At 40.4% G+C, this 24,416-nt stretch overlaps 1 protein-coding gene across 11 annotated transcripts in view; it reads left to right on the forward strand.

The window, feature by feature from the left end:
* Adamtsl3 (ADAMTS like 3) overlaps positions 1-24,416 on the forward strand; it is a 350,115-nt gene that overhangs the window by 223,136 nt on the left and 102,563 nt on the right. For all 11 annotated transcript variants that reach the window (XR_015441834.1, XM_087188551.1, XM_087188548.1 and 8 more), the window contains 2 exons: positions 4,991-5,280; positions 13,869-13,998. Coding sequence is in view for 10 of the 11 variants with exons in the window: in XM_087188551.1 (XP_087044677.1) it covers positions 4,991-5,280; positions 13,869-13,998 (420 nt within the window). In the remaining variant the exon portion in view is untranslated. The remainder of the gene's footprint in view (positions 1-4,990; positions 5,281-13,868; positions 13,999-24,416) is intronic.

Below are 24,416 nucleotides of genomic sequence, written 5' to 3' on the forward strand. Positions count from 1 at the left end.
ATGTTCTTGACACAGAGACAAATCAATTATTGGCATGCAATAAAAACTAATTAAAAGCAACAACAATGCCACCACTAATAATAGAAAAGAAACCAATGAAAATACAAAGACAAACCACTAACTGATATACTATAAGAACCAATAATAACTACAATACCATCTTTAACAACAGAAAAGAGATCTGCAGCAATAATATAGACACAGAAACAAACCAGATATTCACATACAGTAAATATTTACTACAAGCAACAACTATCCCACCATTACCAATAGAAAAGAATCCAGCAATAATATCATAGAGTCAACAATATAGGTAAAAATTAATAAAACTTAATAGTAATAATAATAAAAGTGGAGGTGTTGGGGAAGGGAAAATGAAAGAAATAACATTTGAAAAAGAAAGAAACGGAAAATTTCAAAAAGAGAAATAAAAATACAGCTAAAGAATAAAATTAATAGAATTAGGTAAAAGTAACAGAAAAAGATGAGAAAAAGAAAAATAAGAAATAAAAGAGGAAAAGATAAGGAAAAAGAAAAACAAACAAACAAATTCCCACAAAACGAAAAGAGAAATGGGATCCAAAAAATTCCATCACATGTTTAGGTGAACGGTTTCTTTCCAGAGTCTATGGTTATTAAAATCCATTAAATATGGGTAGGGGTTAGTGAATCACAATTAACAATTATTTTGTTTCCACACCCACTTTTGTGTGTGTGTGTGTGTGTGTGTGTGTGTGTGTGTGTGTGTACTGAGTCCTGCCGTGTATTTCCTGCTGATCAGTCAATGGTGTGATGTTTGTCTTAGGAGTGTACTCACTCCACTAGCTCTTAGTATTTGTTCCCTTCTCTGGACCCCAAGTCACTGCTCTCTCCTACTGGATTTATGGCCTATGGATTCATGAGATGCCTCCCTTGCTCCAGAGGCCCCTCTGTCCATACAACCCAGGATGTGGCAACCATCCAAGCCAAGGCACATCCCTGATCATGTTGGCAGATGAGGAAAGCAAACTGACCACTGAGGTCTGTGCTGGAAGTAGGCAATGAGGGAAGCCAAACAGTTCACTGGACTTAATGTCAGCACTTTCAAACCCATCTTCCTCAGAAAACCATACCACCAGCCTGGCTTTTCACCAGAGAGTGAGACCACTCTTTCCTCTATAACCTGAGCTTGCCACTGCTTAAACTTCTCAAGGGATCTGCAACTAGCCCACCCCTTCTCTGAGTTTATCTTGTGGTGCTGTCTCACTCATTCACTGTGATAAGTGACCTCAGAGACCCTAAAGTGTAGCTATTCTATGACTTCTGATTCCTGGAGTAGCTCAGTCTTAAGTAATAGACCCTCTTCCCAAATGGCTCTTGATTATATCACTTCCAAGTATGGTGGACAGTGAATTTCTTCTCCAATTGTAGCTTGCCATGCAGAAGGAGTCACTTTGACAGTAAAGCCTGTATTTGGGCGTTTCTTTGGTCCATTGTTTCTCCCAGGGACTGTCAACCTTCACCATGCTTACTTTGTGTTTGCAGAGATGGGTCCCCCTCCTGAGAGCCAGGGTTAGTGTTCCAGACTGCTTTGTTTATATCTGCATTGTTTTCAGTTTCTCTTAATTTCTCATTTTTTCCTGTTGGCTCTTTCTTGATTCCCACAATGCTATTTATTTTTCTCTTAAGTTATTGTTTTCCAGGTGTCTCAATTCCAGGTACCAGAGAAGCTATATCAGTAATTTCATTTTTAAAATATTCAAATTACGTGATTTTATAATAAAATCAAGACTGATATTATTTATATTGACTTCTTCATGTTTAAAAATGAGTATAGTATATTGGTATAGTTTTTTAAATTCCCAACTCATTTCCTCAAATCTCCTGTCTGTAAATCATAGCTATTCTATGTACTTTGTTTTAGAAAAAAATCAGTAACATGTATCATATCATCAAGAGTTATTTAGAATTAATTATATGTTTAGGGTATTTTAATTCGCACTGCAAGTTATTTCCTCACACATTGTTTTAGTTCTGTTAAATTGTAATTCAGCTGAGGTTGATCTTTGTTCATTTTTTGAGAAAATTAGATGGCATAATTTCTAAGACCCTCTGTACTTAAGAATGTCTTTCTTTTATCAACTCAAGTGAGCAGAAGCATGAACTCTTGCTTTATGAGTATTTTGTTTGCTCCCTCTCTCAAAACTGTGAACACTGTGAACACATGACTCTGGAATTCTCTGTCTTTTAATATTAAAGAGGGAAGATTAAATTGCCTTTTCTCCATTTGTTGGTAACTCTTCTTTATTTTCTGTTTAGATACATTTTCCCTTATATGCTTAAAATTAGAGTGTTTCTTGTTCTCTTCAATAATTTTGGCAAATAGTGAGAGCATTTAGGAGATAGATTCTGATGTTTCTTGGACCCATGAAAATTTCCTTCTATTTATGCTTCTTTTAAAATTCTATTCCTTGTTCATTGTTTCACTAATTATCTGTATTGAATCTCTACCTTTCTTTAACATCTTTGTCCTTCTTCCTCTGTTTTTTTTCCTCCTCCAAATCACCCATGGCAAATTAGAATACCTCTGACACCTATTCTGTAAAAGGAACTCTTAAAGGGTCATTGAAAACCGACTGAAAACATACAGGAAGCCTCAGGGAGCATTTGCACTGGTGGGAGTTGAGGAACCTTCTCATCTGCCCCATCCTTCTCCTGAATCTCAGTCACCAGACACAAGGATCCAGTGTAAATGAAAATAGCTACTTCTCACTAAAGCAAAATCCCAAATTCTAAGTTTTGAAGATATTCAATCTATATGATTTTTATCATATTACTAAGGAGAAAAGTGAAAAACCTTAATAACCATAAAGTATACAGATGATTAGAAAACTCAAGCCTTTTAATGGAATCAAACAAACCAGAAAGAAAAGCTTCCCTCTTTACACATTCCCATCCCAACACTGGCAACCACTTCCAGAAAAGAGAAATTGTTCAGTAACCATGCTATAGCCTATATATGCATGTATATACATAGTATATACTGTATGTACATGCATACACACATGCACACACAGAGCTATTTTAAAATATTTAGATAAATGATATCACTTGGTATGAGTTACCCATACTTATTTCACTTATCTCCAGAAGACACAATTCCATATCGGTTGTATCAGCCCTTCTCCTTTGAATGACTCCATTTTATTACATTACATGGACCGTTCATCCTATATTTAACCAGTCTCCTTTCCAGTCCTACCATGACAGTAGCAAAGAAAATAAAAGAGTAAACATGCAAATATCATTCTAGTACTCCTCCATCCTGGAAAGTTGAACAAATCCTCTCATGGAATTATAGAATAGGGCTAGGATTAGGGAATAGCATTCTTTAGTAACAGTTGTCAACAAATAACAGAGTGCCTCGTGTTTATTGATAGTTCTTTATGGTGTTTCATAGTGCAGTGGTGTTTCATAGTACAGGGGTCATGGGGGATGTGCTATTGTGGACAGCTGTAATGAAGTTTTGTCTGAGGAAAGGCTGAGACTCAGAATCTTACTATTGCATCTTAGTGAGACTTCAAACATTAAGGTTTGGAACTGCAACTTAAATATCTCAGCAGCATTTTGTGAAGCTATTTTGCAGGATAAGGATATCATTCCACGAATAGGGGTCTGCTTTCACTTATGTTGATGAAATGATATACATCGTATTCCTGTCTTATGTATTTATGGTAGGAATTCAGATATCATTGTCTTTGAGAAAGTTTGGCTGTAAAAAACACTCTGTTGAATATTAAAGAACCCAAAGTTTCCCAAACTAAATCTATCACTGAACTCTTTATTGTATATCAGTGATTAATACTTCCTGATTCAAAGTGTTGCATATCTCTTTCTGTTGAATCTATGTTTTGAATCGATTCATGGCAGGGATGAGAAACATCACAAAGGGCCAAATAGTGAATTTATGACATTTTTCCAGGCTAAAGAGTCTCTGTCACAAATATTCAGCTCTGTCATGTAGCAGAAAAGCAGCCATTTACAATAGATGGACAAATGAGTTTGGCTGTATCCCAGTAGAACTTTAATTATGGACACTAAAATCTGATTTTTTTTGTAATTTTCACATGTCAACAAATAGTATCCTTTTCTCCCACCAATTAAAAAATTTCTATTGGGCTGTACAAAAACAGGCCAGATTTGGCTTGCAGGCCAGAGTTTGATAATCTTTGATTTAGTGGATAATAATTCAGATTAAGAAATAAACACTTCTTATAGCCATTTTGTGCAATATCTTATATATTTTCAAGAAGACTTAGAAGTTAGCATGTTTGTATGTTAAATTTGAAAAAATATTATAGCTTCTTGCACACTGCAAAGAGTTTTCAAGATATCCTGCAATTAGGCTCCTAAACATTGCAGCAGTTTAGTACTACTCCACACGTTCACAAAGGAGAAGCTCAATAAAGTTTTGGGCAATAGACTGGTAAAAAATTTCTGTTATAAAAGAAATCACGTTAGAAATGATGTCCACATGATGGTATATTTATTACTAAATATTTTTGTAAACCTTTGTAATCATCGTTTGCAACCAGTCACAGCGCAGAATCTGAATTTTTATATGGAGGCAAAAGTAGGGTGTATCGTTAATGAAGAATTCAAATTTTTGCTGTTTATAAGATTTTGAAATGAGCTGGGTTTGGTGTTGCAAGCCTGTAACCCCAGCACTCTGGGGGCTGAGGCAGGAGTATCTCATATTTAAGCCCAGCCTGGGCAGTTGAGTGACTTAGTGAAACTCTGTCACAAAAATAAAACAATAAAAAAGGGCTGGGGATGTCGGGATATAGTTCAATGCAAAGACCCTGGGTCCAATCTCCGGTACCAAAAAAAAAAAAAAAAAAAAAGTGTTAACCAGCAGCAGCCTGAGTTCCGTAGGATGAAGTTGCTGTTGTACCTGGGTTGGCTGTTTGTGTGTGCTGTGGGTGACCCCCTCTCTGTCCTGGCTCCCTAGGTTCATTCCAGAGCCCTGGTCAGCTTGCAGCTCCACCTGCGGCCCGGGCGTGCAGGTGCGCGCTGTGAGGTGCCGCGTGCTCCTGGCCTTTGCGCGCACTGAGGCCGAGCTACCTGAGGAGGAGTGTGAGGGCCCTCAGCCGCCCACCGAGCGGCCCTGCCTGCTTCAGGCCTGTCCCGGGAGCCCTGCACCCCGAAAGCCCGACAGCTCCGGCCTCCAGGAGGACAGCATGGGGACCTACGCCTGGGAGTATGCCGGCTTCACCTCCTGCACGGCCACCTGCCTGGGAGGTAGGCGACCCTCACCCGGAAGGGTGGTGTCCTGCACCGCGAGGACTTAGAGGCACTGCGAGGCAGGCAAACCAGGCATGCAGGTCTATAGGAGGTGAAATCATCCAGTAATTGAAAACCATGCCTTTTCTTTATGTTTTGTAGTTACTATTTTGAAAGGTAGGTAAAAGATAATGGAATTATATCCTGATCCCCCTCCCTCAAAAGCTCCTTTGGCCTGAGGATCTGCATAAGGTGGGAAGAGGTCACGGGTTACTGTGAAATAAATGGGCAGAAGCAAAATGGATACGATGAGAGATTAGTCTTACAGATGGAGACCTCCAGAAATCACCCTGGCTGATGCCACTGTTAGTAAGATGTCCTCCCTGGAAAGTAGGACTTAGACTTGGACCCTGTACCTACACCTTGCCCAGCAGCCGTGCAGAGCCAGCTGGTCACCAGGATTCGTGTTTGTGTATGCATAGATGACATGCACAGCCAGGAGCCAGTGAGGACTTGAAAGTGATTGTATAGCCACGTGGCCCCCAGAGGGTAAGCAGTATGACCTTGGGATTATTTAAGCATTATAGGATCCAAAGGGAGTGGGTGAATAGGGAGCAGGAGTCCTGGTTCTCCTGAAAGTTAAAAGAGAACATCCACAGGAAAGCTAGATGGCGTGGTTCCCCCAGCAATCCAAGCCCCTAATGCCCCATCTGGCTCCTGACTGCTTATATTCCTAGGAGTAGATAGCATGACCTTGCCATCCTTTAAGCACACATTCACTGTGAAACCTGGCAGATCGGGCTTGCTTTGTTGCTCCTTGGATGTATTGGCCTTGTACCTGTCAGAAGTGCTACTCAATATTCAGGTGAGAAGTACATCCTGATGGACTCTTTTGTATCTGGATCACATTTTACAAATCTTGACAGAGCTCAACTTTGTATCATTCAATGCTCAGTTATGTAGCAACTTATCCTTGGAGGGGTATAAGTTACTGCTTAATCCTGGAATAATATTGAAGTGAAACTTGATTACCCACTAACCCAAGTGAGAAAACAGATGAGGAAACAGAAAGGTCATCACTCAATCCAAAATGAAAATAAGCAATTAAATTTTCATTCTTTAGAGAGGGTTGGTTGAACTATAAGTGAATATTAGAAGTTTCTTAATTTTGCAGATTTTATGTTTTTAATTTCTTAGATTCAAGCTTAAAATTTCTTTATAAACAAATAACAAAATTCTATGAAAATGAAGATTTACAATTAAAAGTCTTTATAGAAGCTGGGAATTGGGTCCCTACTCTTTATTAGACCCCTCCAGGCTCTTTGACAAGTTCTGTGTTAAACACCAGGGAAAAGGATTAAGGCAGGTCTTTGCTTTGGTGTAGTACAGCTTTCCCTTACTGTATCTGGGTTTTACTGTCCCCCCACGTTGCTTAGAACCAGTAGCACTTGCCTGTTATCTATTTTATTGTGGTTCTGGAAGCTGATTTATGTGCACGTTGTGAGTATGGCTTTTAACCCTAACCCTGGATCCCTGGATAGCAGAGAGGATAAGTCTGCAATGACTAGCATTCACAGGAAAATGACATTTCCACAGGTACATAGTTATGTCTTCAGTATTCCTGGCTGTAGTAGAAAAGTAACATATACAAATTATACTTTGTGAAAAGACCAAATTTTGGTCCCATTTTTGTATTCTATGTATACTTATATTTACTTACCTGTTTTCATATCATACAGCAAAATAGATCCATTTATTGTCACTGTTCATGCTTAAAGACCTTGCAGAAGGCTGCTTTCACATTAGAGTAGCAACACGGAATTCTTTTTTAATTCCTGAAATTATGAAGGGTCTAGATATATTCAATCTGTAGTTTCCAAAGTGTGTGTATGTAAGTATGCATGCAGGTAGGTGGGTGTGTGCAGGTATGCCTTTTTAGTATCCTCTGGTAATGTTTTATAATTAACTATGTCATAAGCATTCTTAACCAGTGTTCTTGTGCATTTTATACTTCCTTTTATTACGACTTTTTCTTTTATAGCCCATACTTTCTAACAGCACAGATTAATAGTAGATGCATGGATTTATAAGGCCTGATCCTATTCTGAACCCCTGCTCTGCCACCATCTTTGGACTGTGTTGTTTAAATTTGTAGATGTGTGGTTTATTTTTGTAATTGAGAAGACCCCACCTACCTCATTGTCACCAATAGGTCCAGGGTTCTTTTGTTCAATTCATACAGAAAGCACAAATAGGCAAACAGTAGCTTGTTTAGTAATAACAACCCTGAGCTTTGGATGCTAGGAGCTCTCAGCTGTTAGTGTTAGCAGCCCTCTGCCACTCTCTGGGCAGCTGGAGCCAGCATCTGTGGGTACCCCTTGGAAACGCTTCCAGCCACCAGAGGTGGTGGCTCCCAGAGATTTCCTATTGCTTTCTGCCCTTGGTATTATCAACTCTAGCTGTGGGCTGCTATAAGTGCCAGCAGCCTCTAATGTTACCAGTTCTTAATGGACCAGCTCAGCCTGCTCTACTGAAGATAGAAATCAAATAGGCCAAATATGCCATAAAAAACAGGCTTTATTAGGGCTTCTGCTGCAGCATAAGGGTTGAGTCAGCTAACAGTTTGGGGAGGCTGCCTCTAAAGGAAGCTCACAAATGCTTAGTGTTAGACTTTACTTGTTCATGGAGAGAGGAAGGGCCCCATACAGACATTTGAGGGCAGCTGCAGAGGAGTGGAGTCATCCAGAGAGGCCATGGACATGAGAGTTGTCTGAACGGACTTGTGATCAGAGTTCGCTGCAGCCAAAGCCAATGTCTCCCAGAAATGCTGTGTGGCATCTGGTGTGGCCATAGCCAGCTGTGAAGCCAGATGCCTGATGTCTGGAGCAGTAGCAGTACAACAAAAGGAAAAGTACTGCTTGGGGAGCATCTGGTGCTTCTTTCCTGTCCCCTTACTGGGATTAATGAAAGGATTGAATGTGATTATTAAATAAGATGATGTTGGAGAAGTATTTAATCCCAGTGCCTGGTATATAGTATGTAATAAATGCTAGTAGGATTATTATAATTATAGGATATTTTTCATATTGCAATGCTGTTTATTTTTTCTTTTTTAAAAATTTGACTAAATTACTAAATTCAAATATTCTAGTACTTTCCCCACTCCTTTAAATGAATTCTCCAAGTAAATAATCTGTAATGAATTAAGATTTTATCATTCCCTTTCCAATAGTTATTTACATTTTGTCTCTTACTGCTTTGTGTAGGACTTCAAGAACAATGGCACCTAAATGGTATCCAGTATGAATAATGGTAGCCTTGTCTTGGTCCTAGTAGTAGCATGAATCTATTGTTTCATTTAAAAATACCTTTCTATAAACTTCTATTGCACCTTTCTGTGTGTCAAGCACTGACCTGGATAATGATATGAGTTGCTTGTAGCTCCTAGCTTTGGAACTCAAGTGTAATGGAGGAAATTTATTAATCACACACACACGTGCGCACACACACACACACACATGCACACATAATTGTAAATAGTTGTAGTGAATGCAAAAGAAATGTAAGATTCTATGAAAACACATGTAGAGGGCACTTGTCCCAATTAGGAAATAAGTGAAAGTCTCTCTAAAAACAATTACCTTGAATTTAATTTTAAGAAATGAAAAGCAGAAGAAGGTTTGGAGGGGGTGGCACCGAGAATTTCCAGCAGGAAGAGCATGTGCAAAGGCCCTAGGTGACAGGAGATTGTGTGGCGCGTTCCAGGAACTGAAGAAGCCAGGCACAATAGAAGAACTGAGAATATGACCAGGTTCAGGGTGGGATGAGACAGGGAGAAAGGCAGGACTCAGAAATTAAGGCATAAGAGACTATGTTGATTTACAGCTTTGTCCAAGGTTAATAGGAAACCATTCAAGTCATCAGGGAATTACATTACCAAATTCCTGCTTATTTCAAGACTACTAGTTGTATCACAGAGAATGGATTAGAAGGTACAAGAACAGATGGAGTGAGATTCAAAGGAAGGTGTTGCTAGTCCAGGCAGGAGCTTGAACCAAAGTGGTGATGATGGTGGAAAGGACAGCACATGGCCTGGAGAGATGTTTAGGAGGCAGAAACAGCTATGATGAGTGGGTAAACAGAGCGAGGTGGCTACTGAGCCCCCCCCACAAGTCTATGCTTCTTTTTTGAGGTGATGAGTGATAGAAGCCCAATTGGGTGAGGGGAAGTGGATACAGTGGTTTTAAGAGGCCTTTAGACATCCAAATGGAGATGTTCTATAGGCAGTGGGAAGAGTCAACCTGAGGGAAGTAGAGAGACCAGAACAGGAAATGTGCAGTCATGAGCCTTCTGTGTATGGAGACCTAGAAGCCACTGAGAATTTTAAGGATGACTAGAATAGCTGAGAGGAGTGAGGAGGGTCTAAGTCCTGAAGAAATGCCATACTTAATGGTTGGGTAGAAGAAATGGAGTTAGTTACAGAGGGTCACAAAAAGAGAAGATCAGCAAGACAGGAAGAAAACAAGGTGCAGTGCAGTAGAAACCAAGGTCAGCCATGCTGTGTGCTACACAACGGGGAGAGGACTCAGAATGGACACCGGGTTCAACCATGTGAAGCAACTGATGGCGAGGGTCATTTCAGTGGAGGAGCAGAGCAGGAAGCCAGATTTTCAAGTTGAGGAAAGAGTAATAGAAGACAAAGGAAGATGAGTAGAATAGATTTTCTGTTGCAAGACTTGGCCATGATAAAGAAGACAGAGAGGAGATGACTAAACAGCATCATGGGTTAAGGGGAAGCTGTGTGGCTATGATTTACTGTGAGTTTGGGGTACCTTTAACAGACCTTAGCAAAGCTCGAGAATGAAAGTGAGAGACATAGTAATCCATAAGTTTCTCAAAAAGCAGAAGAGGATGGAACCCAAAGCAGAGATCCACCTTAAACAGCTGAAGAGACAGTAATGTGTACAATGCTAATGAGAGGAGGGGGGAGTCTAGGTTTATAAAAGCAAGATCCTATCTGCTTGTTTCTCTTTTGTGTGTGTGCGAATATTTGCTGAGAGTGACTGGGTAGTGCGAGGACTGCTGTTTGAGGTGATGATGTATTGTTTATCATGCTGCTGCTGACAGTGTGCTAGTCAGCTAGTATTTAATTTAGGATTTTACCTGTGTGTATGAGCAATACTGATGCATGTAGGTGTGCTCTATTTGGCATGGTGGAACACAAGAATACCTTCCTGAAAGTGGTAAAACAAGAATCCAAACAATACAGAATACAAATACCTACTTTGGGGTTATTTAGGCACCTTCCCTGTGGAGATGTGTCCCTGGCATGGTACATTAGCAATCACTGATTTATCCTGTCCAAATCATGACAGACCTCGAGCTGTAGTGTTTTCCAGCTACTTTTGATATAATTGGTCACTTCCTCTCAGGCCCTAGTGATGTTTATGATGGCCTTCCTGAGGCCAAATGGCTTTCAACAATCCTTAATCTTTACCAGCTGTCCCTGCAATGGGTTCCTAAAAAGAACTCACCTCTTCAGAGGGCTGTAAAACTTGCATGTTTGGTGAAGCATGATACTGTACTTTGGTACTTCACTGGGCCTGTAGCATATTATGCTTCTCTTCTTTTTTATTGCTGGGCATTTATAATAATACTCACTCTATCATACTGGCTGATCTACAGAGGGGATTGAACCCCTCTTTCAATGCTGTGAACTGACCCAGGGAGCACTGGTTTACATGTAAACCAGCCCTTTATCCAGCCCAGGCTGGATTCAAACTTCTGATCCTCTTGCCTCAGCCCCCTAAGTAGCTGGGATTGTAGGTATGTGCCACCATATTGAGAAAAATACACATTAACTCTTCTTTTAATATGCTCCTAGGCATATATTGCCATGTGTGTATTTGATATTTTAAACTAGTTGAGACTCTTATTTTCAAATGACAGAAGCACAACTCAAATGAACCTAAACCAATAAAAGGGAATGTATTCATTTATTTATTGGCTTAGCTTCCCCTCACAGTATGCCTTTCACCCTGTAATCATTAATTTATTTATTGATGGAGGCTTTAAATACACACACACACACACACATATATATGTATATATGCAATCATGTTCCACTGTGCACACAACAGTGGTCCCATGAAATTGTATCACCTAGTGACATTATAGCTCTCTCAGTTTGTGTAAGTACACTGAACATGATGTTCACACAATGACTACATTACCTATCAATGCATTTCTCAGAATATATTCCTGTCAGTAAGTGGGACGTTACTGTGTATATATTTGCTAAAAAACATAGCTCTTTTCTCCTGACTCTGCAAAAGACAAATTTGAAGTTAAGGATGTTGCCTTTTGCTATGAAAAGGAATTTATTGGAAAAATTATTCTGCAATTTAAATACTTGATTTAATTTATAGGTTCTAAGTGCATAATTGCAATTATGTTATGAGTAAGTTTGTTCATAAGATAAAGTAAACTTATTTTTATAATTTTCACCTTTTAAACTTTTTTTAGACAGTTGATCACACCTCTGGAAGTAACAAGTATCAAAGTCATATTTAGGACCAGCATGTAGCATGGGAAATATTATGTAGCCATCTTTGGAAAGTATACACTCTATCAATAAGTATTCCAATTTACCTAGTAAATTTTAAATTCTTTTCAGTAAGCTTTCTGTAGGAGATAAAAGTGTATCACAGATGTAAAATTCCACCAAAATGGTTAGGATGTTACCTTATGGCCCATCCATCCAATCTGCAAAAGAGATCCCAAAATCTTCTTTGGATATATTTTCTAAAGAATTTTTTTTTACAAATTAAAATATGTTGGCAAACTGGATTTTTCTCAGATTAAAAAAAGAATAGTATCTATTACAAAATGAAATTTATCCCCTTGTAAAGTCATTAAGGACTGTTTGCTAAGAACCAGAGCTATTAAGTTGTCGCCATGTCATCTTTTAGGTTGGCCAGTGTTTATTTAAAAAGCTCAAGGAAGATGCATGCAGATTTAAGACTGAGTCCTGCCATAGCAGGGAACATAAAATTACAGCTAAAGCCAGCAAGAAAAAAATTATTGGAAAAAATTGAGCATCACAAATATATATTTTATTAGTGTTTTGGGCTCCTACTCCATTCTGAAAAATATTCTAAAATGTTTGAATTGAAACATGGCATTTGGAAAAAGAGCTACAACTTTGTAACATAATGGAACACACATTCTGACATGAAACTGAAAATATTTGCATATTTCAAATAGCTTATGTTAAGTTTGTGTCTAGATGTCTCCCCTGAGCCTCATGCAGCTGGGGCTTTTTTAGAGGTGGCTGAATCTAGAGTGTGCGATGCTGGGATTAAGGGTGGGCGATTACTAAATCAGTCCACTGATTGGTTTAGTACCACCCTAAGCCCCATAGCCAAGATAGCGTATCAAAGAGGCAGAAAGAAGCTGCTAAGGCCCCTTGCTTGTTTTGCTACCTTCTGCCCACCATGAACTGTTTCTCCTCTGCCGTCCCCCTCTGCCATGCCACCTTGCCTTAGAGCCAGCCAATTATGGACTGAAACCTCTACAAACTCTGAGCTAAATAAACCTTTTCCCCTTTAACTTTGGGTGTTGGGTATATTGTCTCCGCAATAAGAGAAAAGAGACAGCTAAGACAGCTGCTGTTGTAGTTTTTATTGGATTTTTTCCATCAAAAGTTTGATTTATACTTCATTCAATTAATTCTGATTTCCCAATAATTCTTTTTTTTTTGTCTCAGCAGACAAAGAGAAGTAATTGTGAGTCCAAGCTTTGGAGTCACACAGATCTGTCTGACTTCAGAGGAGAAATGTGCCTGTGATTGTTCAGATTTGAACAAGAAACCTCTCCTGCTTTGTGAAGCTGTTTTGCATTTTGAAATCGCTAGAGTGCAAAAGAAAGACCACTGAGTCAGGGGGCAGGGAATTTATTTTTAGTTTGAATCTATTCATTTTTACTGTCTACATTTCAGTTTCCTTATTCTTAAGTTAAAAGTGGAGATAAGGATATAATTCCAAACTCACAAGATTATTGTAGTCTCAAATAATACGCTTGGAAGCACATTGTACACTTTCTCCATGGGAGGTATCGCTATTAATTTTGCTAGCATTAGAAATATTACTAATTGTAGTATAACAATGGACAGGCATTCAACCTGTGGTGAAAACTTTATAAAGTTACAGATCAGATTTAGCACACATGCAATGATGTAGACAAAATGTTATTCTTCAACAAGTGATAGGAAAATTCCGCCTAGGGAAACTTCACATATGATGGGAAGGAAAACCTTGAGGATTCCTTGAGGGACACCTGGTGCTGGGTACAGTGGGAATGCAGATAAGTCTGAGGGTGGATGGGCAGCAGGGCTGCCCCTGAGTGTTTCAGGGTGAAGGTTTGGGGGAAAGGGACAGGAAGGACGTTTAAAGATGCATGAAGAAATGTCGGGAATGCGAGCTATGTTCCATGAAACATGCTCTGCAGCTCTATGACATAAGCATGAGAGGAAGCACTGACCTGTTTTCTTTCTTTCCATGTCAGTTATTTCATGTCACTTGCCATATTTTCTCTCTACGCTACAGGACATCAGGAAGCCATAGCAGTGTGCTTACACACCCAGACCCAGCAGATGGTCAACAACAGCTTGTGTGATGCAGTGCACCGCCCTCCAGCAATGAGCCAGGCCTGTAACACAGAGCCCTGCCCACCCAGGTATGTGGGTCTCGTACTCCAGGCAACACACTTCCTTGAAGAAAGACCTGCCTGTGCACAGAGACGTGCAGGCTCAGCCAGGACGGAGCAGCAAGCCTGCTTCCGCGCTGCCTCCTCTGGTCAGTCATGCTCCAGCTGATCCCCGCAGAGATATTCACACACAGCCTCAGTGAGCTGCAGTCCTCTCAGCCCGACTTTTGATTGCATCAAACTTTAAATGAACATAAACTGGCCTGCTGCTAAAAAGCTATGAGGTCAGTGGGTTTGTTCTCTTTTCTGCCCTGTTTCTTCCTCTAATGGCCCATCAGAGAGCACAGGACCTGATGTTAAGTTAATATTGGTTTACAGTAAGTGCTTAATCCATATTTGTTGAATGACTGAGTGATCACCGATTTGTTACCTAGGTCATACTTATGGATATGTTATCTTTCCTGCTGACTTGTCCTGGATCTCTGATTGTGAGGTACCATGCTGCAGCCCCCAGAGAACAGAAGAAGAAACTTCTTTTTGGTGTCACTAGTCTAAAAAGATTGTCCCTAAAGGTTAACCTCATTGGTGCCTAAGTTCTTATAAGACCCTGGGGAATTTTATCAGAAAGGAGGTAAGATTTCCCAGTGTTGCTCTGACTCTGGGTCTTGCTGGCCTTAAAAATTGTAACTTATTGTCACTGGCTTGTCACACATGACGTCTTCAAATGCAGCCACCATCTTTTTCCTCCTGTCCTCTTTACTTTTATTTCCTTCGCCACTCTTCTGTTCTAAGACTTAGTTGCCAAAAGATTTCAAGCCTGTTCCATGCCCTCTTCTCTTCCTGGAATCCCTTCCCTAGTAAACATATGGCCTCTGCAGCCAGGACCCCCCTTTGCTGAAAGTGAGTTTTCCTATGTCTAGGACTCTGGGGCATTGAGGAAGGTTGCTGCATCCAAAAACAGCCGTGTTTCTGGAATTTTCTTGAGCCTTCTGATTGTGACCTGAATCTGTGATGAGGCATCTCCCGCACTGATGGCCCCAGGGTGGTGAGGGTGGGGATCAGTTAAGTCAGGCTGCTGTGAACAGCGGGTCCTCCGCATCCTGAAAGTGGGTGCCTCTGCTGGCCTGTTGTTCTCCACACTGCAGCGCGCAGGCAGTGTTGTGTCCACTCCATGCCTCTGACTTCTATGGAAGCCCGAGGGGACTTGGGAGCCTTGTTTCTTGTGCAGAGCCCCGCTGCTGTGCTGGACTGGGACTGTAGGCTTTGGGAAGCAAGGCAGGACCTGAGCAGCACATGGGAACCCACTTCTGTGCTTCCTCCATGCTTGCCCCTAGGCTTATGGTATCCACGTTAATCATGCCAGAGTCCCATTGGAAAGGGCTGAGATCAAAGGGCTTTTAGGCGGGCTTGCTCTAAGTCTTGTCAAGTGTGTCCAAGGCTTTCTGAGAGCAGTGAGCACTGTCAGCTCTTCCACATCCACAGACACACACCAACTATGCACCAAGAATATCTCAGAAATGGCCTGCTGCTACAGCTCAGTATAGAGCATTGGCATATGCAGGCCCTGGGAGCTGCCCCTAGCACTGCAAACAAACAACAGCAACAAAGAATTTGTGTTTGTGCTGAGCATGTATTGACATTTTTTTCTTGTCATTATTCCCTAAACAGTACAACTGTTTACATAGTAGTTACATTATATCAAATACTATAGTAATCGAGAGATGATGTAAAGTATGTGATTAGGGAGGCTGAGGCAGGAGGATCACAAGTTTGAATCTTCCTGGGCTATTCAATGAGACTTTGTCTCAAATTAAAAAAAAAAAAAAAAAAAAAAAATATATATATATATATATATATATATATATATATATATATATATCTCAAAGGCTGAGGATATAGCTCAGTGATAGTGTCCCTGGGCTTAATCCCCAGTACCATGGATGGAAGGAAGGAAGAACAGAAGGGAAAGAGAGAGGAAGAAAGTACAAAAAGGTGGGGTAGGCTGTTGCAGAAATGAACCATTTTATGTCAGAGACTTGAACATTCATGGGTTACGGTGTCTGCAAGGGACAGGGCGTGTCTTGGCATCTCCCTGGCAGGTACCGAGGATGACTGAATATGACAGCGGTGTTGAGCATCTATCCACTTGAAACAACCTTTTATCTCTAGAAAAATAACACATGTGCTAAGTATAGAAACCTCATGAGTCTAAATTATGCATTTAGGTTTCTCCAGGGCCTCTTTACTTATTCTAATATTGCAACCACTGACTGGGATATTTGGGAAGAGCCTGGGTTTCTGCTTTCCTCCCGCTGTGATGGAAGCAAGTAACCACCTGTGTGCCCTGGGAGGTATGTGTCTGGTCGCCCCTGGTCCCTGTGGGCGTTGGGGCCTGGTGGGGGCCCTAGGGTCACTGGGGCATTGTCCTGGGAAGGGACCAAGGTGGTATTTTGTGACACCCTTCCCTGTGCAGATGCTGTAAAGCCTGAGCCTGGCCCTGCCCAGCTCCCCAGCTTCTGGCTCCGCTGTGTAGCCACTGCTTCTGCCTCAGCCCTGGCAGTGCCACTGCCCTCTGCTGTGAACAACCCAGGCCCTCAGGCCTCCAGAACTGGGAACTAATAAACCTCTTTACTTTGTAAAGTTAGCCTATGTCAGGCATGCTGTTATAGTGATGAACAAGTGACCATGACACTGTCTAGAGTAAGGTACGGGGAAACACAGGGAGGGGAACACAGCTTCACTTCTCAACATATTTTCTTAGGAAATCGAATCATGGACTACATCATCTTGGTAAACCTTTTCCTTCAAGTCAGACTTGGGATGGGGCAGGAGACAGATATTAAATAATCGCATAAATAAGTGTGTAACTTATAATAAATGCTATAAAGAAAAACTCAGCACCTTAAGAGCCAGAACAATACAAAAACTTAAAGTAGATTGTTGGGGTGGAATGGGATTAGTGCAGGGGGTCAGAGAAAGCCTCCCTGGGAGATATGTAAGTTGAGACCTAAAAGACAAATAGGAATTGGCCATAGGTTAGAGGAAAGAGTGTTCTGGGCAGAGGGAGCTGTTTGTGCAAAGGCCCTGAGTGAAGAAGGAGATCAGTGTGTTCAAGGACAAGGGTGGAGAGCAGAACAGAAAGTGTGTCTGAGATGAGATGAGACACAGGCAAGGCGAGGGTGAGCATCTGGCCCTGACCCTGGGGCTCGGTGGGAAGCCACTGGAGGGTTTCTGCAATGAGATGAAAAATCAGATTTACATTCTACAAAGATTACCCAGACTCTGAAATGAGAACAGCAAGGGTAGGTATGGCAAGAGCAATTATATTTTTAAAAAATTACTTTAGGTACCCAACCCACCACAATTTCATCAGAGTGTCCCCCGATTAAAGCCTGACTCCATGTGAAGCTACAGATCTTCTCATTTCCTTTTAGTCACACAATTCCAAAAGTAGTCTTCAGCAAAGTGACTGAATCTGGTGCTCTTTGTAGCCACAATGATCATGGCATGTCCACTGTGTTTTGCAAAAATGCTCAGAGTCTGTGACGCTGCTTCCTGAACTGTCCCTGCCCTGTGCTCCAGGGGTCTGCAGGGGTGGCTTAAAGGTTCCACAGCCCATCAGTCCTTTTCCATGTGCTATAAAAATTTTAAAACCATGATATTAACTTGCTCATAATTCATACCCATATCTGTGCTATATCAGGTGTTTTGCTATGCAAAAATTCAAACATCACTACCTTACATATTCTCTCATCAGTGAAAAGTAGTTGTTATTCTTATTCATAACCTCCTGTTCTTTCAGAAATGTAATAATAATGGATAAAAGCTGTTGGTTTCTGTACATGAGAACTGAATTTTAGGACTTTAGGTAGTCAGTGACCTGCCCACGAGCACACAGGAAATAGATTGTACATGACAAACTCAAAACCCAGACATGGAGCATTTCTCATTAGGTGACATGTAGTCTGAACCTGGCCTTTGCCCAGTGTCAGGAAGGAATCTGCAGGTGCCCATGCATGAGCTGCCGGCATAGCTGGCTCCCTGGTCCTGGCCCATCACTCTCTTTTTGGAAAGATGATTGTGACAGAAATAGTTTGGAATTTGCACAGACTTTAAATGGAGACCGCAGTTTAGTTAAGCATGGAATTCTTATCACCACGGAGGGAGAAATGTAAAACTAAGAAAATATGAAGGTGGGGGAATATTTTATTTATAGACTCAGATCGAGATCAACATGAAGCTGGTCTTCCCCAGGGTCCTGTCCTAAGTTTCTAACTCAGGCCTTTGGCAAGGAGGACAGGGGCAGAAGCAGAGCAGGTGATGAAGAAAGTGAGAGAATGAAAGGAGGACAGCAGGAAAGGTCGTTCAGATGAGGGAGCAGCACTTCATGGAACTGACAGAGGCCCTGAGAACATGGATGAAACTCTTCAGTTTACTGAAGGTGACTGAGGGGGATGCTGTTATCCTTTTCTCTGAGAGTGAAGGCAGACGTAATGCACCATCATATTATCTTTTTGGGGGAAAAAAATATGCCAGTACACAAACAATTCACAAGTCATTCTCTGCTTACTTCAAAATTAGTGCAAAGTTGCCATTACAACTGAAATCACTTTCAATGTGAGATGAATAGCTTGACTTCATGATTTTGCAAGACTAAGGCCAAATCAAACACATCATGAGATTTGAGTATTTTTTAGAGTATTAAGTGCTTTTTCTGGTTTTAGTTCTCAGATCACATGGCCTGCAATTTACCTCTTCTGTAAATCTACTGGTGTATTTACTTCTGTAAATCTGCTCTAAATTTAATTCTGTAAATCTGTTCTACTCATTCCATAATCTGCCTTCATTCAGATTATGTTTTATTTTAACTTTTTCAGTCATTCCTAAAGAAGAGCTGCCTCTCTCCTTCCCTGCAGTAATCCATAGGCACACGTGTCACTAGGAAAATTGCCATCTTCCTCAATCAGAGTGGCCAGCAGCCCTCCCACAGAAAGCCCTTCAGTGACTTTCCTTTGCTTGTGTGTTAAAATCCACATTCTTTACTTAGGCAAATGAGATCCTTTCCTGGGGCTGCAGGAACGAAGTGCTACAGACTGAGTGTACTGAAGAACAGAAACTTCTGTCACAGATTTGGAGACTAGATTTACACAGCACAGTGGTTCCCTTGGTTCCTGGCATCTCTCCCAGCTTGTAGCCTCTGCCATTCCTAGGCACGTGAATGGCGCACTCCCTGTGATTTCTTATTTTTTTTTCCTTCAGTACATCTCTGTGTCCAAATTCCCCTTTTCTCAGGTTGGGCTGGGCCCACGTTAACGACCTCCTCATCACTTGATCATCTGCAAAGACTATTCCCAGATGTGCTCACGGTCTCAAATACTAGGAGGTACAACTTAGGCATCCTATGGGGAATACAGTATAACCTCTAACACAGCATATAAATTCCTCGGTGACCCTGGATCCCTCTCTTGAGCCACATCTTCTGCCACCACTGCCCACTGCTCTCACATCACACACACGCACGCATGCATGAATGCATGCACACTCAGCACTCTTGCCTGAGGAGCCTGCTCAGCAGCTACACAGCTGTTCACTGTGACACACACTTACGCTCACTCGTACCTCTGGGCCTCTGCCCATCCTGTGCCCCTGTGCTCCTTTTCTGCATGAATCATGGAGAATCATTGGCTCACTTCTCACCGGGAAAATAAAGTTCAAAAGAATGTGAAATAGGATGCTAACCTGAGGCATTTGTAGAAAGAAACCTTCATGGTCAACAGAAATGGGTCAGGGACATGGACTGAGTCCCCACTCCTGCCTCTATTGGGGTTTCAGGACAGTTCCTTAGCTCTTGACCTAGTTTCTTAATCTGAATAATGAAGAGAAGTGCCGGACTTTATGATCACCAAGTGCTTAGAACTCCAATCTTTACTTTTTTAATTTTTGAAAAAAATTTCCTAGCTAAATAAGAGAATAACAATATTTATTACTCTGTGTATTGTTATATTCAGTACTCAGAATAAAAGATATAAACCAAAAAGATCCTTACAAAAAAGAAACAAAGAGATAATAACACAAAACTTTCTTTTCAACAAACCACTTTTGAGTAGGGGTTTCAAGTTGTGCCTTTCACTCACAGGTTCACACCCTGCCCGGTCCTCTTGCTGTTACACTCATGCCTTCCCATGGGCACAGGTGCTCCATAGATTACCATGGGGTCGCTTCCTCTTTCACCCATCATAAGTTGAGAATATCACAAACTCTCAATGCACTGAGTCCACCTCACCTGGCCACCATCAGAGCCCTCAGAGTGCCGGTGTCCCCTCACAATTGTGTGGTTGATGGGTACCCGGCATCCTGAGCAAGTATTGTACCACCTATTTCCAGGCCAGATGAGGATCCAGATTTAACAAGCACAGGTTCTACTGAATACATATCCCTTTCCCACCTCATAAAGTCAGAAAATCATTATGTCAAACCATCGTAGTTCAGGGACCATCTTCAGTGTGAATGGCCAGGTTGTGTTTTAGGGCTAAGAATAACAGCCTTCGCTTGAACTGCCAGGATTGGGTTTAATTGTCAGTGCCCTCCTTCCTTCACCCACCAAAGCACAGCAGCTCTGGAAATGGTTTCTTGTAGCTGCTGAGGATAGGACACAGGTTTTTGCTGTCCTGCCACACTCTATTTCAGCAAGAATCTTGTGCACCCTCTCCTTGGGCATCTTGTGCCCTGGAGCTTCCAAGCTGGAAACAGTAGAACAAACAATATGTCTTGGCCACTCGGCAAAATTAAGAATCTGTTTTTATGTGAAATGAAATACTAAGCCTCATTTCAGAATTGCAAATTTAATAAATTTTTCAAAGGTTGAGAGTTTTATTGGAGAAAACCCAGAAGAGACAAAAGTTTGATGCCAAAATAAAGGTAAGTTTACAAAAATGTTTTAGGTTCTAGAAACCAGTGGTGTAGGAATAACAGGAACAGGGGATTGCATAATATTTTCCATGCAAATATTTACTGACTCCAAGGGCAATAGCAGTAAAATCTCACCCCAGGGTGAAACTTACCACTGAGACTGAGGTGGATGACCAGTGGATCTTTATTTACCCAAAGTCAAATGCATTTTGATGTATTAGCCTGGACTCTCCATGGTGTGTGTTATATGTTTATTTGCTCTTATGAGTTTACTCCCCCTGGTCTATGCTATAACTGCTGAGTGTCTAATATTTATACAGTTTGCTTTTTCCAGGAGTGAGCCAGCAGCTTGTAGAAACATGCAGGGTTACATAATGGTCCCTGTAGTCTGAAGACAGCCTTCTCTGATGGGAATCCACACAGCTAGAGAGGAAAATAGACATATAAGAGTGGTGTATTTCTGCACAAACTTGTTACTTGTCTCTTAAGCAATTATAAAAAGTATTTAATTCATTGTTACCCATTTCTTGAATAAAAATAATTCCATCTCCTGGGACTCTAAATGATACTTCTAGCTCTACTTCTTGAAAGATAAAGTCATTCCAAATAATTTACATGTTTGGATGAATTGTTTTAACAATGCAACAGAAGCCTTCTACCTAATTAGCTGTGTAGTCAGATTGTCAAGGTATGGCATAGAAGTGACGTGGAAACCCATTGTTGGTGACTTCTCTCATGTCCAAAGCTACTGGGATTTAGCTATGATCAGTTGTAGTCTAAATAGATGTTGGTATTGTAACTTTCTTTTTGAGAGATGCAGTACAAAAAGGGCAAATTAAAATGATATGTCAAGGGAAAAAACCATGGAAAAGGCCTCCTAGAGGGCCAGGGATGTAGCTCAGATTCATCATGCCTCCCTGGCAACCACAAGGCACTCAGTTTGATCTCAGGTACAAAAATGAAAAAGGAAGGAAGGAAAAGAAAAAGAAAAGATTCCTGGAAAGGAATGGAAATGTAAAGTGGTGAGTGGAGTTGGATGGACCTGTACAAAGCCACTGGACAAATGTGAGTCCATTTCCTATGGACAGAAATGAAAAAGAAGGTGGGGGAGAGGGAAGGAGAAAGAGAATATCCCTCACACACCATTCAAATAAGCCTACAAAATGAAGTCCCAAAGCACAGGAAGACTCTATTACTAATAAAAATACCCAGCAGATTCAAGAGTTGAAAAATGAATCTATTCCAGATGAAATTAAAACCCAGAAACAATCTGAAAAACACCAAAAAGTTATTAGAATCTTTGGAGACATAAATTGATATTATATATAGAAAAGTAGAAATTATACAATAGAACTAGGTAGCAATATTTTAATAGATGAGTATTAAGAAATTAGAAAACAAAAAGGTCAATGAAGTAAAAGAATAAGTTAGAGACAGTTTAAAAAGAATTGACTTGAAGATTTTGCTGAGGAAATCAAACAAATCACAGCCCAGAAAGTGAGTGATTCAGGCAAAGAGAAATAAGAAATACAGAGATAATGTCAGAGAAGCAGGATATGAAATAAAGTGTTAAGTGAAACTTGGGAAGATATACCTGTTCCTACTATGAAGATAAGTAAAAACAAATCCCCACATAGTTATGTAATACAGAAACTGCAGAAAATCAGAGCTGACAAGAAAATCTTAAAATTTACCAGACATGAAATCCAGATTAACTGTGTATAACTTACCGACAACTGGAATGTACAGAAGACAAAGGGATCATATCTTTAGAAAACTAAGGAGTCTAGAGCTAAACTTGCTAAAATAGTGATATGTGAATGTGCATGCCCATTTCTAGCCATGTTAGTGGACTAGACATTGGGATATCCTTTGGCTAAAAACTTCTAAAATACTGGATTAAATATGTAAAATGTAACTTGAAATGCAAAACTAAACTTGTTAGAAAGAAAGAAACCCTCAAACCAAAAGTGAGCTGAGGCATGGATCTGGAGTGGTGGCCCAGGGTCAAAGTTACTGCCTCCATGGGAACAGTTGCCAATCCCAGCAGCTGAGACCTTTCGGCTTCACAACTTGTGCCTAAAAAATACGCAACAGGCAAGTGTTTGGAGCTCCAGAAGGCTGAGGATAAAATGGAGATCTCCATGCAGAGCCAGGGTATACTTTGGTGAAAAGCAAATTAGAAAAAGATCAACAACAAAAACCCCATCCTATGAAGAGAGATTGGAAGGAAAACTGTCTGTCTTGGCTTTGCCTCGAGGGAAAAAATAAAGACTCCCCTGAAAGCTACAAGGAAACTAATTCACATTGGCCTTGAGAGATACTGTGCAGATCCTATGGGAAGAAGCGTGTCTTCTATTCAGACCTTTAAATTCCCACAGAAACCTCATGAGCATGAATGAGGTCAGAACCAAAAATCAAAAAGACTCATGGAGAAACAATATAGATGTCAGTGTGGTGACTGACAACAGAATCATTTACACAGAGCATCAGGTAATGGAATCATCAGATATAGAAAGTCAAATTAGTTTGTTTAAAATAAAGATATAAATGGGAAATTGGAAATCTAAGCAAGGAGTAAGAAACTATCAAAAATATCTGGAAGTGGTTCCACCGCCTGTCTCGCAAGCGCAAGGTCCAGAGTTGAATCCCCGGTACCAAAAAAAAAAGATATCTGAAAGATTTTTGTAAAGCCAAATATTAGGTTGAACCATATAGAACTTGCAACTTTATCAGTCAAAAAATGGTTAAATATTGTTCAACCTCTTAGAATATCTAGAAGTTCAAATATTTAAATTTGAAAGTTATGGATTAAACAGGTAAATGGGAAGAGAGACTTAATGAATTTACCAACAAGTAAATGAAATTTATAAAATATGCATGAGATAAGAGATGCAGAAGAAATACTGAGGAGGTTTATCATATCTTTCAATGGATTTAAAGAAAAAAATTAATATTCAAAGATAACATATAAGATTTCAGAACTAGCAAAAATATGAATCATGAGAATTTGTAATCAAATCTCAAGCAAGAAAACTAAAAAGATACATCCAAATACACTGTTGTTAAACCTTAAACTCAAATGACAAAATCTAAATTCATCTAGAATTGTACACTTAATGAAGTAATATTTCAAGGATTAAGAATATTTTTAGACTGTAATTGTTTTTCCATACACAGGCAGAGTCAGCAAACTACAGTATAGTAATAATACTATGGATTCAGTAAGTTAATATGTACACTTGTTTCCCCTCAAATGAGTCCTAACAGGAAAATAATCAGCCTTGAAAACTAGAGATCAGAAAGCCAGCCCCAATCAGCCTCTCCTGACCTTCCCTGTCCTCACTGTTCTCTTGTTCAGCGGCTGCTCTGAAAGGCAGGGAAGGCCAGGACAGACTGATTGGGGCTGGCATTTCTGATCTCTAGTTTTCAAGACTAATTATTTTCCAGGTAGGTCTTATTTTGGGGGAAATGGGGAAAGTCCTTTAAAAAGCACTTAACACATACTGGGTAAGCAACAGACATCAGCTAATGCAATA

The sequence above is a fragment of the Heterocephalus glaber genome, unplaced genomic scaffold, assembly GCF_053883595.1.
Source record: "Heterocephalus glaber isolate CG9 unplaced genomic scaffold, H.glaber_assembly_v1.0 deba00001531, whole genome shotgun sequence".
NCBI lineage: Eukaryota > Metazoa > Chordata > Mammalia > Rodentia > Bathyergidae > Heterocephalus > Heterocephalus glaber.